Raw genomic sequence first — 16074 nt, 5'->3', positions numbered from 1 at the left:
TTTTCTTAGACCAGTTCAGACTGGCAGAACACAATGAAAAAGTTAATAGTACTCACTCTCCAAGGCCTTACAAGACAACAGACACATGCTGCGTGCTACTCACAACCACCACCATCATAATCCACGCCTTACAGATATGGAAACTGGGGCTTAGAGGGGTTAAGTCATTTGTCTAAGAAAACACTGCAAAGTAAGTGGCAAAGCTAAGGTCTGAACTCAGGACCACCTGCCTGAAATCTGTGCTCTACACTCTGTTTTTTTCCTAGAGCATCCAGAGAGAAGCCACACAATTAGTTTCTGGTTTACTATTTAATTCAGAGTATATCATCATATTTTTATCCAGTTTGCAGACAACTAAGCCCCTGGGTTTTCCTGTCTTCTACCTGTCTCCTGGTCTTCTGGGAATTTTCATTAAGAGGAATCATGACAGGTGATGAAACTCATGTCAATTAACTAAGCTATCTGGAAACAGATTAAGTAAAGATGTGAGGAAAGGAAAAGAGATGGCCATTAAAAAAAATTTCTTTTTTTGAGACAAAGTCTCACTTTGTTGCCCAGGCTAGAGTGAGAGCCGTGGCATCAGCCTAGCTCACAGCAACCTCAATCTCCTGGGCTCAAGCGATCCCTCTGCCTCAGCCTCCCGAGTAGCTGGGACTACAGGCATGCGCTACCATGCCTGGCTAATTTTCTGTATATATATTTTTAGTTGGTCAATTAATTTATTTCTATTTTTAGTAGAGACACCGTCTCCCTCAGGCTGATTTTAAACTCCTGACCTCGAGCAATCCACCGGCCTCGGCCTCCCAGAGTGCTAGGATTATAGGCATGAGCCACCATGCCCGGCCATTAAAATTAAACTCTAAAATTTTTTATTCCACACTTCTTTCTAGGTATCCATGAGGAGTGAGGCTGGCTAGATGACTACCAATAAAGCTTACCTTGCCCAACAGCCGAGTGTACTTTTTCCAGGTCAAACTTAATTTTCGATCTCCCTGGAGTGCTAAGCATCTTTTCCCACACTGCAGTTACTTCTTTAAGACAAGGAGTGATTTCTTCATAATCAAGTTTCAGGCGCTTATTCAGCAAATCATTTTCGGAGGCTAGAACAGATCATTTGAGAACACATTAATAAATGCTACACCTGGCTGCCTCCTGGTTACCGGTGCTGTGTCATACAGTCACAGCCTTGCTTAACAGATGCAAATCAAAGTCCTGGATCCTGCCCACTCCATTTTCCTTGTGTTGGATAATGCTAAAGCCTAGGTGGTATCTGATTCCTCCACCTCGTTCACCCTCAGTGTGTCCTATTGGCTCTATTGCTAAGATATACTCCACATCTGTCCGATTCTTTCCATTGTCACAGCTACCTTTATACTACAAAACTCTCTAAGGCAGGAGCTCTGTGTTAAAATCCCCAATGCCTGGAATGGTTAGAGTTCAACAAAATTTTTTCATCTAAACTGGAAGAGGGATTCTAAGGATAGCTCCTTCTTATTTAGAGCCAAATCTTCGTTTGGTAGCTTCTTTCATTGGTTCCACTTCTGTTTCCTGGAGTTAAACAGAATAAATCTACTCCTTTCATATGACATATTTCAAATGTATGAAGATAGGTGTTGTTTCCCACCAAACTTATTCAACCTAAAGCTGCATGAAGAATTATATCTAAATTACCACAGAACTAGCGGGGCGGGGGGGAAGGGGGTAGGGGATCAATTAAGGAAAACTTTAAATTGACAGTTTAAACTGATTTCCAGTCTAACGACTCATTTCACGGACACAGAAACTGAAGTCAGACAGATGAAGTGATTACCCAAGGTTATTTACTGGCCGGGAGGTGGCCGAGTGCTGCCATCCTCTCAACTTTTGTGGTGCTTCATCTCTCATTTTTACTCTTTGCTCATTTACTTTGAAAAATACATTTTTAAGGTCCCATTAAACATTTCCCTATAACTCTGGAGTTCACATTTTTTAAAAAAAATGCCAACCCTAGATGTGTGTGTGTGGGGGGGGGCTATGAGAAAGCACAATAAATGTCACCAGAGTGGAGCTAGCCCTTGCGGCAAGCTGGGTCCAGGACCAGCCCTGCCGAGCAGCGACTGGCAGCAGCCCTGGGCTGTGGTGCCGATGTGGCTTCCCCGGCAGTGAGTCCTGCTGGGAGCATATCTGGCCGCCCCAACCCAGCCCAGCAGGCAACACGAGGGGCTCGCTCTGAAGTTGACAGGACTGCACACAGAAAAAACAGGCCAGGAGATTCAGCGGAAAAGGCTTAATCCGTGTATTTGGCTATTGGTCTAAGCAACTTCCTGCTGCTTCAGCATCCTGACAACACCGCTGCCTAAAATCAGCGGCCTCCAAAATGCCTTAGCAACCAAGGCAGACGGTGCAAACCCACAAGGCACATCCAGACTCCAGCCAACCAGGGGCGGGAACCTGCAGCCTCGGGGCCACGTGTGGCCTTCTGGATCGTAAGTGCATCTTTTTGACTGAATCCAAATTTTACAGAACAAATCTTTTTAATAAAGGGATTTGTTCTGTGAGATTTGGATTCAATCAAGGAGCCACACTTGGGGATCTGGAGGGCCACAGGTTCCCAAGCACCCAGAACCCGCGTGGTCATGGGCTTGTGGGGAAAGGGGAGACGTGACTGAAGGAAATCAAACGTGATTTCCTAAAAAGTTGTGTAAGATATTTATTACCATTTAACATGAATGTCTGAGCCAACCTGGACCTGTGATTAATATTCACACCTGATTTATGCCCACTGTGGAGGGTGGGGCTGTGGCTGCTCTGTCCCAGTTCTGCCCCCTTAACGACTGCTTTCAGAGACTAAACTTAATGTCATCACATCCTTGCACCTCAGGTAAGCATACGGAGCTGAGGGACGTGAGTGAGTTCAGCAGGCAGCGCCGTGCGGCCTGTGCATGCCAGCCATGGCGGCAGGCCTCGCTGTGCCGCGTTAGGCTGCTCACGTCTAATTTAAGTCACTTAAAAATAGGAGAAAAATGGCCTTGCAGAGGGGGAACAGCAGAGGACTATTGGTTTGGAAGAGAGGTGATACATTTTAGTCCCAACGCCACTGAAAATTAGCTGTTTAATTTTGGGGAAATCACTTCAGCTTTCAGGTGTCCACAATGGAGCAAGGTAGAGTTAGATGATTTGATTTGGGTCCTTGCAGGATGCAGTGCTTCCAGAGTAGTAATAAATATTTGATCCACATATTCAAAAGACTGGAAATAGACTTAACCACAGAAAGAACCTCCTCCATTTTCCTCTAATTTCCTTCCCAAAGAGAGTGCAAATCAGCTTGAATCCTTGATCAATTTCAAGAGCCATTCCTAGTTGCAATTTAACTTTCCTTTAAGAAACCCCTACCATCCCCCCAAAAAGCAACAGAATGACTATCTCTTCTCTAGGTACATAGTACAGCAGGTGCTTGAACAACGCGATCAATGTTGCTTTCTTATAATGATGAGTAAAAACATCAATTCCCAGCTGGGGTCACTGTCTGTGTGGGTTTTCTCTGGGCACTCCAGTTTCCTCCCCAGCCCCAAAGGTGTGCACATCAGCTTACTAAGCATGTCTACATGGTCCCAGTCTGGTGTGGGTGTGTACGTCACCCTGCCATGGACGGTGTCCTGTCCAGGGCTGGCCCTGCTTTGCACCCAGAGGTACAGGGATAGGCTCTGGCCACCCAAGACCCCAAACTAGAATAAGTAAGTAAATAATTATCTTACTTGCTCTTATTAATCTTTTTTAAATATAGGTATAGCTCACACTTACTTCGATGCTTAATATTCGAAGTGCTTTGGATCTTTATTTAGAAGTCTGGTGATTTTTTTGTGACCAGAAACATGCCATAGGAACTTAACTCTTTTTAAAGAATAAATTAGTCTATGGTAAAACTGGTTTGTTATACATCATTTTGTTTAAATTAGCAGTTTCCACGAACCTTTCGCCGACATTAAGTGAGGACTTGCTGTACACTCCCTGGTTGGTTCGTGTCAAATCTTGCTTCTATATTTAATGAGAGAGTTCTGTCCCCACCCTCAACACACCCTTACAAAACTTACTAAAAATTTTTAAGCAATCGGCCTTTAATGCTGATTATTTTTCTCAGAATTAGTGTACACACTAATGTGTATTAGTGTACACAGTGATACAACGGACTAATGCTTCCTATATTATATTAAGCAAGTTTATTGTGCTTTGAATGCAAAGATAAACATATGTTGAACTTTATAGAGATAAGGAAGAGAAATTAAATCAAACAGTAAAAATAAAAGAACATAAGAACTGAACACTGCCAACAAGCCAGATGAAATAAGTAAGCAGTAGAAAAATGCTGGCAAGGACCGGTGAACTTAATAAAACACCTGCCAAGGTGTCCTGGTGTTAGTCAAGGTGTTAGATAACTCTTACCTGTTCATTCTGGTCTATCTAGTCGTCATTTGCACAGCAGTATGTACTACGCATTTGTAGCATACTGATCTTGCCTCATCAATTACATTCCCAAGAAGCCAGCCAGCAACATTCCCATTTTATAGTGCGTTCTGACTTTACATTGGCCAGCAGAAGCATTAAGGTTTATGACCTACATGATGAACATAACTGCCTTTTTGCTGTTCAACAAAAAACCCAACACACATATAATGATGAACATATAATAAATGCTATGCTCCTTTAGCTTAAGACATTTGTAGTAATGCCATCACCATCAAATACCTTTTAGACATCTGCTCTTAGAATTACCTTCAAGAACACACAAGAAAGTGGCAAAAAAATAGAGTTGGAAGAAAACTTAGCACTCACCTACTCTGAGCCTCCCTCACGGAGCCCACCTCCCACAGCACCCTCACCGGAGGTGCGGCTGGCCAGCTTCAGCACCGCCCCGGGGCGCTCACTCCCTTCATAAGCAGCCCTTCCAGCTGTCAGACCACTTCCCTATCAAAAGGTCTTCTTACTCCATATTCCACTTCTTGGTTTTGGTCAAAATGATAAACATATATGGACTTTTCTTTTTTTTTGAGACAGAGGCTCACTATGTTGCCCAAGCGTGCCGTGGAGTCAGCCTAGCTCACAGCAACCTCAAACTCCTGGGCTCAAGGGATCCTCCTGCCTCAGCCTCCCGAGTAGCTGGGACTACAGGCATGTGCCACCATGCCCGGCTAATTTTTTCTATATATTTTTAGTTGTCCAGCTAATTTATTTCTATTTTCAGTAGAGACAGGGTCTTGTTCTGGCTCAGGCTGGTTTTGAACTCCTGAGCTCAAATGATCCTCCCACCTCGACCTCCCAGAGTGCTAGCATTACAGGCATGAGCCACCGTGCCCGGCCACATATATGGACTATCATTTTACATTTCATCTGTACCCTTCTCAACCACAGAAACTATGTTGCTCACACAGAGTATTGTCATAACTCACAAATACCTCACAGGTGTACACCCACCACTCACTGTGACTGACACCAGCCATGAAGAGAGGCAGAGGTTCTGTACAACTGGACCTCATGAGATGCAACACACTCTTGGGAACCTATTCATGAGATTTGGCATCTTAATGAATTACAGCTCCATACAAATAACAAGGTCATTTTTTTTTTTTTTTGAGACAGAGGCTCAGTCTGTTGCCCAGGCTAGAGGGCCGTGGTGTCAGCCTAGCTCACAGCAACCTCAAACTCCTGGGCTCAAGCGATCCTCCTGCCTCAGCCTCCTGAGTAGCTGGGACTACAGGCATGCCTCACCATGCCCAGCTAATTTTTTCTATATATTTTTAGTTGGCCAATTAATTTCTTCCTATTTTTGGTAGTGATGGGGTCTCTCTCTTGCTCAGGCTGGTCTCGAACTCCTGAGCTCAAACGATCCACCCACCTCGGCCTCCCAGAGTGTTAGGATGACAGGTGTGAGCCATCACGCCCAGCCACAAGGTCATTATTAAAAGACAAAAATTTACAATTAAGGATGATGCTGAATGAAATGTACTCTAATTCCAAAACTGCTCTGGGGCAATAGCAGTGTCACTAAACCACCTGCTACAGCTTCCCTTTGAAAGAGTATGTTCAGGGATGGGCACAGTGACTCATGCTTGTAATCCTAGCACTCTGGGAGGCCAAGGCAGGAGGATAGTTTAAACTCAGGAGTTCAAGACCAGCCTCAGCAAGAGCGAGACTCGTCTCTACTAAAAATAGAAAGAAATTAGCTGGACAACTAAAAATACATAGAAAAAATTAGCCGGGCATGGTGGCACATGCCTGTAGTCCCAGCTACTCCAGAGGCTGAGGATCGCATGAGGAGGATCGCCTGAGCCCAGGAGCTGGAGGTTGCTGTGAGCGAGGCTGACGCCACGGCACTCTAGCCTGGGCAACAGAGTGAGACTCTGTCTCAAAAAAAAAAAAAAAAGAAAAGAAAAGAAAAAAAGAAAAAGTATGTTCAGACTTCCTGCTCAAAATCTTCACTACTTTATAGCCAGGCAGCTGTCTATGCCCTAAGACCCATGCTCTTTCCAAATGACACATAAACTTATCTTCTTAAGCTACCTTGAAAATAGTATTTATTTTGGTTTAAGTGTCAGTATGGAAACAGAAAATGAACAAAATCTCAACTTTCAAAGTTTGCATCATATTTTTATACTGTTGATATCAGCACAGGTAGAACTCAGTTAATTTTTCTCAGATCACCTGCAACTCACACATAGAATGAGGTTACGAACTATACTATAAATGACTTACACAGCATCAGTTTCTACCTAACTTACAGGCATAGACTATGGCTGAGGATAAAGAAGAGACAGAAAAAAAAACACCTTTCAGAGGGTTAGAGCTTAAATTTGACGCTTGTATCTCAGAAGTTCTAGATACTATGCTAATTAATGATCATATAGGAATAATTAACATAGTTGGTGAGATTATTGAATCTCCACAAAGTAGTGTTAACATTACTTCAAAAAAGTAAACAGATATTATATATACATCAATTAAGATAGATATGTATGTTAACCTGTCTTGCTTTTTTTAAAGACAGCATGCTTATGTCTGATGTGATTCTTTTCAGAGCCAAGATAAGATCATCAAGACCGTTTAATGTCAAAATAGCAAACCAACCTTGTAGCTTCTGATTTTCCTTCTCCATTCTGAGAAGCAGTATCTGTTGTAGAATAGCCTTTTGCCATAGCTCTCGAAGCTCACGAGATGTCCTTTTCTTTTCCTCTGGTACAGGGCCAAAGGATCCATCTTCACAAACTGGTTCTAAAGGAGATCGTGGGGGAAGCTCTCCCAGCTCTGAATAATCTGTAGAGGGAAAAGGATATCCCAGGATGGTCATTTTCAACAAAAAATATATCTTCAAACATAGTGCTAAATTAGGAAATTCTGCTCACTCAGATAAAACATAGTATCACCAAATTTAAAATTCATGTTTTATTTTTTACTGAATCATGAGATGTGATAAAATTCATGTTTTAATATGCATTGAAATAAACTAGTAAGCAAAAGTTGCAGAAGCTGAGGAAATAAAGAGATCTACTTTTTAAGGTATATTTTTCTCTTCTAAAGTTATTTAATAACTGTATTATTGATAATAATAGCAAATATTCATAGTGTCTACTGTGTAGCAAACTGTTTTAAGGGGTTTATGTATAACTTCTTTAATACAACCATGCTAAGGCACAGGTACTATGATCATTCAGTTCTACAGAAAAGCAAACTGAGGCACAGGAAGCTTAAGTAACTTGCCCAATGTCACAGAGCTGGGAAGTAGAAGGGCCAGGACTGGCACTCAAGCAGTGTGGCTTTCACATGCGTTCTCAACCACTGGGTTATATTATATGGCTAGGTATTCTGAAAGACGATTAAAACATCTCTAATAACCAGTAAGTAATAACAGTGACCATTAACAGATCCTCTACCAAGTGCTGGGCATTTTATACAGACAGACTCAATCCTGATGACAACTCCAGAAGACAGATATTAGCCTGAAAAGGAAACTGAGGCTCAGAAAGGCTGAGTCACTTGCCCAAAGTCATGCAGTAAATAAGTAGGGACACTGGAATTCCAACCTGTGTCTGCCCAACTCAGAAGCCCATTTGCCTCCCACTAGATCTCACTATAATTCAAATGTTTCCTATGTCATCAATTTTAAATTTCTGTTTATTAGTTTAAATCTCTGTACCTTTCCCAACTGCAGAAACTATGTTGCTGGTACAACGTTTTCATAACTCACAAATACCTTACAGACATGTACAGCGAACATCCCAGTCACTCACAGTGACACTAGCTATGAAGAGCAGCAGAAGTTCCTGTACAACTGGACCTCATGGGATGTCACATACTCTTGGGAACATCTATCTAAACTGAACCTTTGTAAATAAAATCATGCTCTTAACACATGCCATGAAAAACTCTTCACAGGCAACTTGAGCCCCACAATCACCTGTAATACAATATACAATCTTTTCCAGTTGATAGCATCAACACAAATTCCACATAACACTCAATTTCCAGAACAGTCATCAGTGTTGACTACTATCTTCATCTAAAGTTGGATTTGTTTTCCTGCTATTAAACCTATGAGAGCAAACACAGGCTGCAAACTGTTTCATTTCTTAAAGTGACTTGCACAACTTAACTCTGGTAACTTAAAATTACTACATTTAAAAATAGTTGGCTGCGCGCAGTGGCTCACGCCTGTAATCCTAGCAATTTGGGAGACCGAGGCGAGAGGATCACTCGAGGTCAGGAGTTCGAAACCTGCCTGAGCAAGAGCGAGACCCCGTCTCTTATTGTTTGCTATCATATATTCATTAAGGGCACAGAAAAAATACTGGAAAGAAATACATCATAGTTTCAGCCACTCAACTGTAAGCCCCAGCAAGGCCAGAACCTTGTGACCTTGTCAGCAAGGGCTTTGGTCATCACTAAGCACAGCTGCTGGTACCAAGCAGGTGCTTCATAACTGTCAAATAAAAGAAGAGATAAATCGGTGTTGGATTTACATGTGCTGTTATTCATTTATTTCCTGTATCTTCTAAATTTGTGACAATAAACATTTTAAAAGAAAAATGAAAGAAAAATAATGCAAATCTATTCTGATTAAAATAAACGATGAAAAAAATGTTCTCCTGGAAAACACAGGAAAATCAGCCCTTTCCCCCTGAAAAACTTGCATACTCAGGATCAGTCATTACTGAATATGAAATAGTTTAATTTTTTTATTTAAAAAGAATTTTAGTCTGAATTCTTATTTAATCTTATTCCCCAGCTAGAAGTATTCCATTTGAGCCCTTTCCTTTTTTACCATCTTGGCTCTGCTGGATACTGCAGTTATGACTAAAGTTCTGCTTTATCTCATATTGGAAGCATTTACACTCCTACTGGTTTCCAAAAGATTCTCGTTTCCAAACACTTGCTCTTGTGAGATGTTCTGGCTGACGTGAAAGGCGGAGCGCGAGAGCAGCAGGTGGACACACTTCCACCAAGGAAAAATAGAAAAGGCCTGTAACCCTAGCACTCTGGGAGGCCGAGGTGGGCGGATCGCTCAAGGTCAGGAGTTCGAAACCAGCCTGAGCAAGAGGGAGACCCCGTCTCTACCAAAAATAGACAGAAATTAATTGGCCAACTAAAAATATATAGAAAAAATTAGCCGGGCATGGTGGCGCATGCCTGTAGTCCCAGCCACTCAGGAGGCTGAGGCAGGAGGATTGCCAGAGCCCAGGAGTTTGAGGCTGCTGTGAGCTAGGCTGACATCACGGCACTCTAGCCCAGGCAACAGAGTGAGACTCTGTCTCAAGGAAAAAAAAAGACAGATTGCCTCCCAAATATTCTCTACTTTTACCTTCTTTTTCTTATCAACCATTAGCTACAGTTTGTTGAGCTTTTACTGTACAACAAGCCCTTGACACAAATAAGCTTGTCAGATTCTCACAACAACCTCATGAAATACGTGATATTATTATCCCCATTTAATAGCCAAAATAAAAGTGCAGTAAGGTTTATAACTGGGCTAAGGTCACACAGCTAGTAAGAGTCAGAACAATGATCTGAAGCAAGGTGTATTTTCCTCGAGAGTAAAAAATGTTTACCCTGTGCTTCTCTAACTTCCACATCCACATGCATCACATGGGGATCTTCTTAAACTGCAGGTTTTGTTTTGGCAAGTCTGAGGGGAGCCTGGGAGTTAGCATTTCCAGCAAGATCCCAAATGATGCCACCACGGCCCATCCTCCAAGCTACATCTTTACTCTTTCTTCCCTCAAGCATTCAGTCCAGGGCACTTACTACCATGTCGGCTCCTCTTTCCTTAGGCTGCCACTGAGGATGCAGTGCAAGTGCTGTTGCTGGTAGCTGCCTGAATCTGGGCCTTCAACACACAGAGAGAGCTCATCCCAAACACAGGGTACCAAGGCCAAGTCCAGAACACAAAGAAGAACTGTGAATACTGCATTAATTTCACCTCTGAATGAACTAAATAAAACCTGATCCACTGTAAAGGTCAGCAAATAAAGCAAACAGTTTATAGCAGGGTTTCTCAAGCTCAGCACATGCGGGGCTGGGTAGCTCTTTGCCATAGGGAGCTGTTTTGTGCACTGCAGAATACTCAGGGGGTGGTGGGTGGTGCCTCCCTGGGCACCACCCACATGACGACAGTAGCATCTGCCCACCCCAGTAATGACAACAAAAAATGCCTCCAGACATTGCTAAATGTCCCCTGGTGGGAAGGAAGAACAAAATCACCCCCATGAGACCCTGATTCAAAGTAAAACACTCATTACTTTCTCTCTCCTAAACCCTGGGAAGGGGTAAAAATGTATCCCCTTCACCCAAATTTTTTTGCATGGTAACAATTACCGATTTTATAGTTCACAATTAACAATCCTTTGAATATTATTTTTTTGCTCATATTAAGGGTAACCTAATTACAAAGTAGTTTAGTAACTTACAAAAAAGGATAGTTAAAAATGTTTGTTTATTCTAAATTTGGCCTGGCTGAAACAGTTCAAGTAAGCTGTTTTCTTATCAATGCAACAAGATCCAGCCCGGGGACAAGGCCATAGTTGCACAATCAGACGTCTTCTGTGCGTGTGCAGGGTGCAGTCTTGAGAGACATGGGCTCCCTACACAGGGACTCAAGTGGGGTGGCAGGACAGGGCAAACAAAAGGAAAATGTTGGGCAACTGTCAGCTGAGAACCTTGCTCTAATGATAAACGTGGGCATAATTCCTAAGCCAACTGCACCAGTGTTTACCGAGTCCCTTACGTGCTCACAGCGATGTGATGTGCCAGATGGTCTAGGAGCACTAGCATGTTCCCAATATTCTCTACAACAGTCCCAGGGATCCAGCTTCTTTCCCTGACCTGCATCCTTGCTGAGAGACCACTGCCCAGAGGCCAGTGTGAGGAGTCCAGCCCAGTACAACCGAGGCTGAACTGTGGTGGGGGCTGCTCTACCTGAGGGCCAGCTCTGTCGGTACCTCCTTGTGACTGCAAACACCTTTTGAGTTCCAATTCCTCAGTGCAAAATGTGAGAAACGATATTCACCTCCAACTGCCCAACTGTGGAGACCACAGGCACTGACATATTTATAAAGTCTGCAAAGCTGCAAAACCAAAGGGCTACAATAACGCATTAGTCTAGGATTAGATTTTATTATTCTGACATCCCCTATAATGACATGGTATAGAATGCTTAAATTATGTAGACTTTTGGAAACAACAGCCTCCAATGGGTTCTAAGAATTTTGAAGCTAGTCACAATTCAGGTGCCCTAAGAGACAACTGCCTCCACTTAAATCACTGCTGTGACATTCCAGTAGAGTCATATATATGATCTTGCTGGTGTGTCAATATTTGAGATGCCAGATTATTTTCCAACAACTCTGTGCTGCTGCATGGTTCTATCTGCACACAAAGGTGTGGGGCAGAGTATGACACTGCATTGTATGAACAGGATCAATGCTGTGACAGAGAAGGACCTCCTACTTGTCCAGTATCTGGCTCTCCAATTGTCGCATACAGGGTTCCTTTCTTGTATTTTCACAAAACACTGACATTAAGTTCTGAACTGCAGTTCTCCTCCTTTTAAAGACACGATATTAATCCCATATTAAGTGCCCTATAAGAAAAAGGAGCTCCAGGAAGACAACGAAGAAATAGATACTTACTCTCCAATTTTCTGGCCTTTTCTGTACATTACCCCACAAAAGAACATTTTATAACTCTGAATTTCCATGCCAAAAAGAAAAAAAAAATAAATTCTTAAAATTCCAGTTATTCTGAAACCTCCATTTTAACAACATGAATAGATCTTGGAAACTGAAATTGAAACTGAACGTTCAATCTCTGGAAAAGAGCTAACACACCAATAGGGATTAACGTCTGCAGCACCTGTTACCAAGAGCTGAAAAAAATTTCTTAAAAGAAAAGTAGAATGACCATGTAGATTTAATGCTGTCCAGCTGTTTACAAAGTATGAACAGCTTTACTGCCACTACAGTAGAAGGCAGAGACCAGGAGAGCAGATTTCTGTGCCCCTGCCATATCCCACGCCTGGAAAACAGCAGGTGCACAAGGAACATTCACTCAAAGAATGGATGCATTTACCCGAGACTGCTCTCAATTCTACCTCGACTTCTTTCGATGTTTTTAGGGAAAATAATCCAAAGAACCTCATTATCTTCTACAGTTGCATTATATGATGATAGTCCAACTATAGGAAAACAGAATTTTTAAAAGAAAACATTCATCTGATTAAAAGATATACTTTTAAGTTCTTGCTACATGCAAGGCATGCTGCTAAAAATCCAAGTATGAAAAAGACACAGTCCCTCACATTTTAACAGGGTGACTGAGAGAGGTACAGGACTACTAGAATGAAGGGAATGCAGAGAAAGTGTTCTAGAAGTTCAACAAAGAAAGAAAGATGAATTTCTGCTGTTTATCAGGTCAAGAGCCTAGGCCCTAGAACCAGATATCTGGGGTCAAACTCAGGCTCCACCATGATGAATCTAGCAGCTACTCAACCTCAAACAGATTACCTGATCTCATGACACCTCAGTTTCCTCCTCCAAAAAATCTGCATAATATTGCCTAGCTCACATGATTACTGTGAGCATTAAATAGGTAAAAGTGGGGGGGGGGCGCGCGTGACTCCAAGCCTGTACATAGTAAACATTCAATAAAATGTCAGCCACCATTCTTCTTATCACCATTATATTTGATTTTGGGGGAAGGGGAAGAAGGGCATGTCATTCTTGAAGGACAGGTAAAATTTAGACAGGTGGTAATGATGGGAGCCACTTTTGGTAAATGGACCAGCACAGACAAGATGTCTAGGTAACTATCAATCAGTCACTGAAAATCACCCATTTTGGCTAATGACTAGATGGTATGCATGTGAAAACAGAAGACAAGGATGGCTAATTCTAGATTACTTAGAACACCAGGGCCATCCATGTATTAATTTGTAAAAAATTGGAAATCTCAGAAAATTAGGATTTATGTTTTTAAAAAACTTGATATCATCTAAACATTCTTTGGTGCTGGAAAGAGGTCCTGGCCATCAGGGAGCACACAGCCCAGTGGCTCAACACACAGGGCCAGCACCACAGTGTGAACAATGCCTGGAAACCTGCCAACACAGGACAGAGCGCCTGACTGCCCGCGCGGGTCAACGGGAGGTGAGGGTGTTACGGGGAGGCAGGCACACTCACTTAAAGAAAGAAGCCAAGATATGCAGAAGCAAGGAGCACAGCACGGGCCCTGCACACCTCTGTCCTCACACTCTTACACAGTCTCCAAGGCTGTGTGGAGACCACCTGGAGATGAGAGACCCCAAGTCCCGACTCAGTCTGGCTAAGGGTCGTGATGACAGCTCAAAGGAGAAGCAGGGAGGACTGCGTGGAGTGGGAGGAAGCACACAGGAAGAGGATGAAGGCAGAGGACAGCAGGGCCCGCACAGGCTCTGGTCGTCCGGCCAACAATGCCTCGGCTGCCAGCGCTCAGGAGCAACGCACCAAGAGCTCTGCTCTTCTCCAGTGCCTGGACGTGCTGGCTGTAAAAGCTGAGATTTATGGGAGCTTGAGAAGAACCAAGAAAAAGCTAGGCAAGATCTGATGCATGGGATAAAATTATCCTTCCAAATAAATAGTATTTGTTTTTGCATCTGCCAGGGGAATGATATTGTACTTCTGAGGAGGCAAAAAGTCAGGGCTCTCATTACTTGATTATAGATAATAAAACTAAAGAGAAACAAATATTAAGCCTCAGCTGGAATATAAAATGCTGATCTTTGTAAGAATTTGCCCTCTCCCATTACCATTTCTGTAACACTGATTTCAGATTGTGACCGTTACAATCTTATGAGACAGGCTGGGATGGAAAAGCCCACCAAGGCCCTTGGGCAGTGCCACTAGGACATGTGCCCGAGGCCGTGGCCAGGGAGCCGGCCCTGGCACCCCGGAGGACTGCCCTCAGCAGCCACCGCACAGCAGCTGCCTTGGCTGCCCCCTACTTTCCGTCCATCTTCAGGACTGTGGAGGACACCACCAGCACTCACAGGAACAGAAACTTATAGCTGAAAGGGACACCAGAAGATGACTTAGCTCAACCCCGCTCTCTTCCCAGATATGGAAACTGAGGCTCAAAGAGGTGTTAAGTCACATTTTTTGAGTGTTTACTATATGCCAGGCAGTGTGCTCCACGTATGCACTGATGTCATCCTCACAACTAGACATGCCAGGACTGTTCCGTCATCCCAGGGCCACTACTTGCTGCCACAGAACACGCAGGCTCCTTGACCATTTCTTGCCTATACAGCACCCACTTCCCACAGCTTTGTCGCAGGGATTGAATGAAAAATCCTTGAGAGCACTTAGAACAGTACTTGGCCAGGAGTAAGTGCTGACTTCCTATATGCATCATTAACTATTTTGTTCTGAAAATAGACTATCTATTCACAAAATTTTCTGTTGCTGAGACTTCTCCACGATCAGACTAGGGTTGGGGATAAAAAGAAAACTGGTTTACTGAAGAATACCGGGGAAGAGAACACATGTCCTATGAGGGACGTCACAGCGCTGTCCCGGGGCTCCCCGACAGGAGGCTCCTGGCCACTGCTGTGGGGCACCCAGGGCCCATGGCCACAAGAGCCATGGGGGCAGGGCAGCCGCTCCACAATGGCTGGGATGCCCTTTGGCCCTCCTTTGTCTGGCTGACCCTGCTCCCCACAAAGCCCAGCTCCCAGGTCATGCCCTTGGAGACAGCTCCTCTCGCTGCGCTGCCCCGGGAGACCCCAGGCACCTCCTCTGTGCGCCTGGAGCATCCAGGCAAACCTCAGCCAGGCCTTTCAGCCATTCTGAGACCCGCATCCCTGCCCTAGCACAGAAAGTAACACAACAGTAGCTCTGAGAAGCAAGAGACTGGGGCAGCCTGCAGCCTCTAGGGAAAGACCAAGAAGAAGGGAGAGAAGTCAGAGGGGCCCAGTTTTATTCTTAAATTATGCAAAACTATTATAAAACTTTACATATATAAACTTCATATATATCTACATAGGGATGCAGGGGTATCTGACATATATAACTTTATATATATATAAAACCTTATATATGTAAAACCTTTTAAGAAACATACTACAAATAAGGTGTTAAAACCCTCCTGTGACAAATCACTCATTCGAGCCATTCCAGAACAATGAAGAAATGAAACCAAGCTTATCCCCAAAGAGCCACTGAGCAAGCTGCCACTGCAGGTCAGCGTTACATGTGGCCAAGAGCAGAGCAGCCCATGGGGTGCCAAGAGTGCAGGGGTCCATCATGGATGCCCTACCCCCAGAAAAAATGATCCTGACTGAGCGTTTCTCAGGGGTAGGGGACAAGCGCCGAGTCCTGACTGCCAAACGGAGAGGGAAGGTTGGTTACTTCCTTGGAAAGTGCAGGAATTAAAACAAGGCAACACGATGAACTCAGGGATTGTAAGTAGTTCCACACGGCCCAGGGTAGGGGCAGGAGTGCACGCAGAGGGCCAGCGATGAGTCAGATGGAGAGGGCGAGGACCGCCCACGCTGAGCGAGCCCACCATCCTGACACA

The 16074-nt window shown here is 43.7% G+C and overlaps 1 protein-coding gene across 11 annotated transcripts in view; it reads right to left on the bottom strand.

Moving 5' to 3' along the window:
• Positions 1 to 16074, bottom strand: part of TBC1D1 (TBC1 domain family member 1) — a 204533-nt gene that overhangs the window by 32329 nt on the left and 156130 nt on the right. For all 11 annotated transcript variants that reach the window (XM_020286321.2, XM_076001163.1, XM_076001161.1 and 8 more), the window contains 2 exons: positions 7099 to 7284; positions 939 to 1100 (listed from right to left, as the gene is read on the bottom strand). In XM_020286321.2, coding sequence (XP_020141910.2) covers positions 939 to 1100; positions 7099 to 7284 — 348 coding nt within the window. The remainder of the gene's footprint in view (positions 1 to 938; positions 1101 to 7098; positions 7285 to 16074) is intronic.

Source organism: Microcebus murinus, chromosome 3, assembly GCF_040939455.1.
Source record: "Microcebus murinus isolate Inina chromosome 3, M.murinus_Inina_mat1.0, whole genome shotgun sequence".
Lineage (NCBI taxonomy): Eukaryota > Metazoa > Chordata > Mammalia > Primates > Cheirogaleidae > Microcebus > Microcebus murinus.
This window is presented reverse-complemented; position numbering and strand designations above follow the sequence as displayed.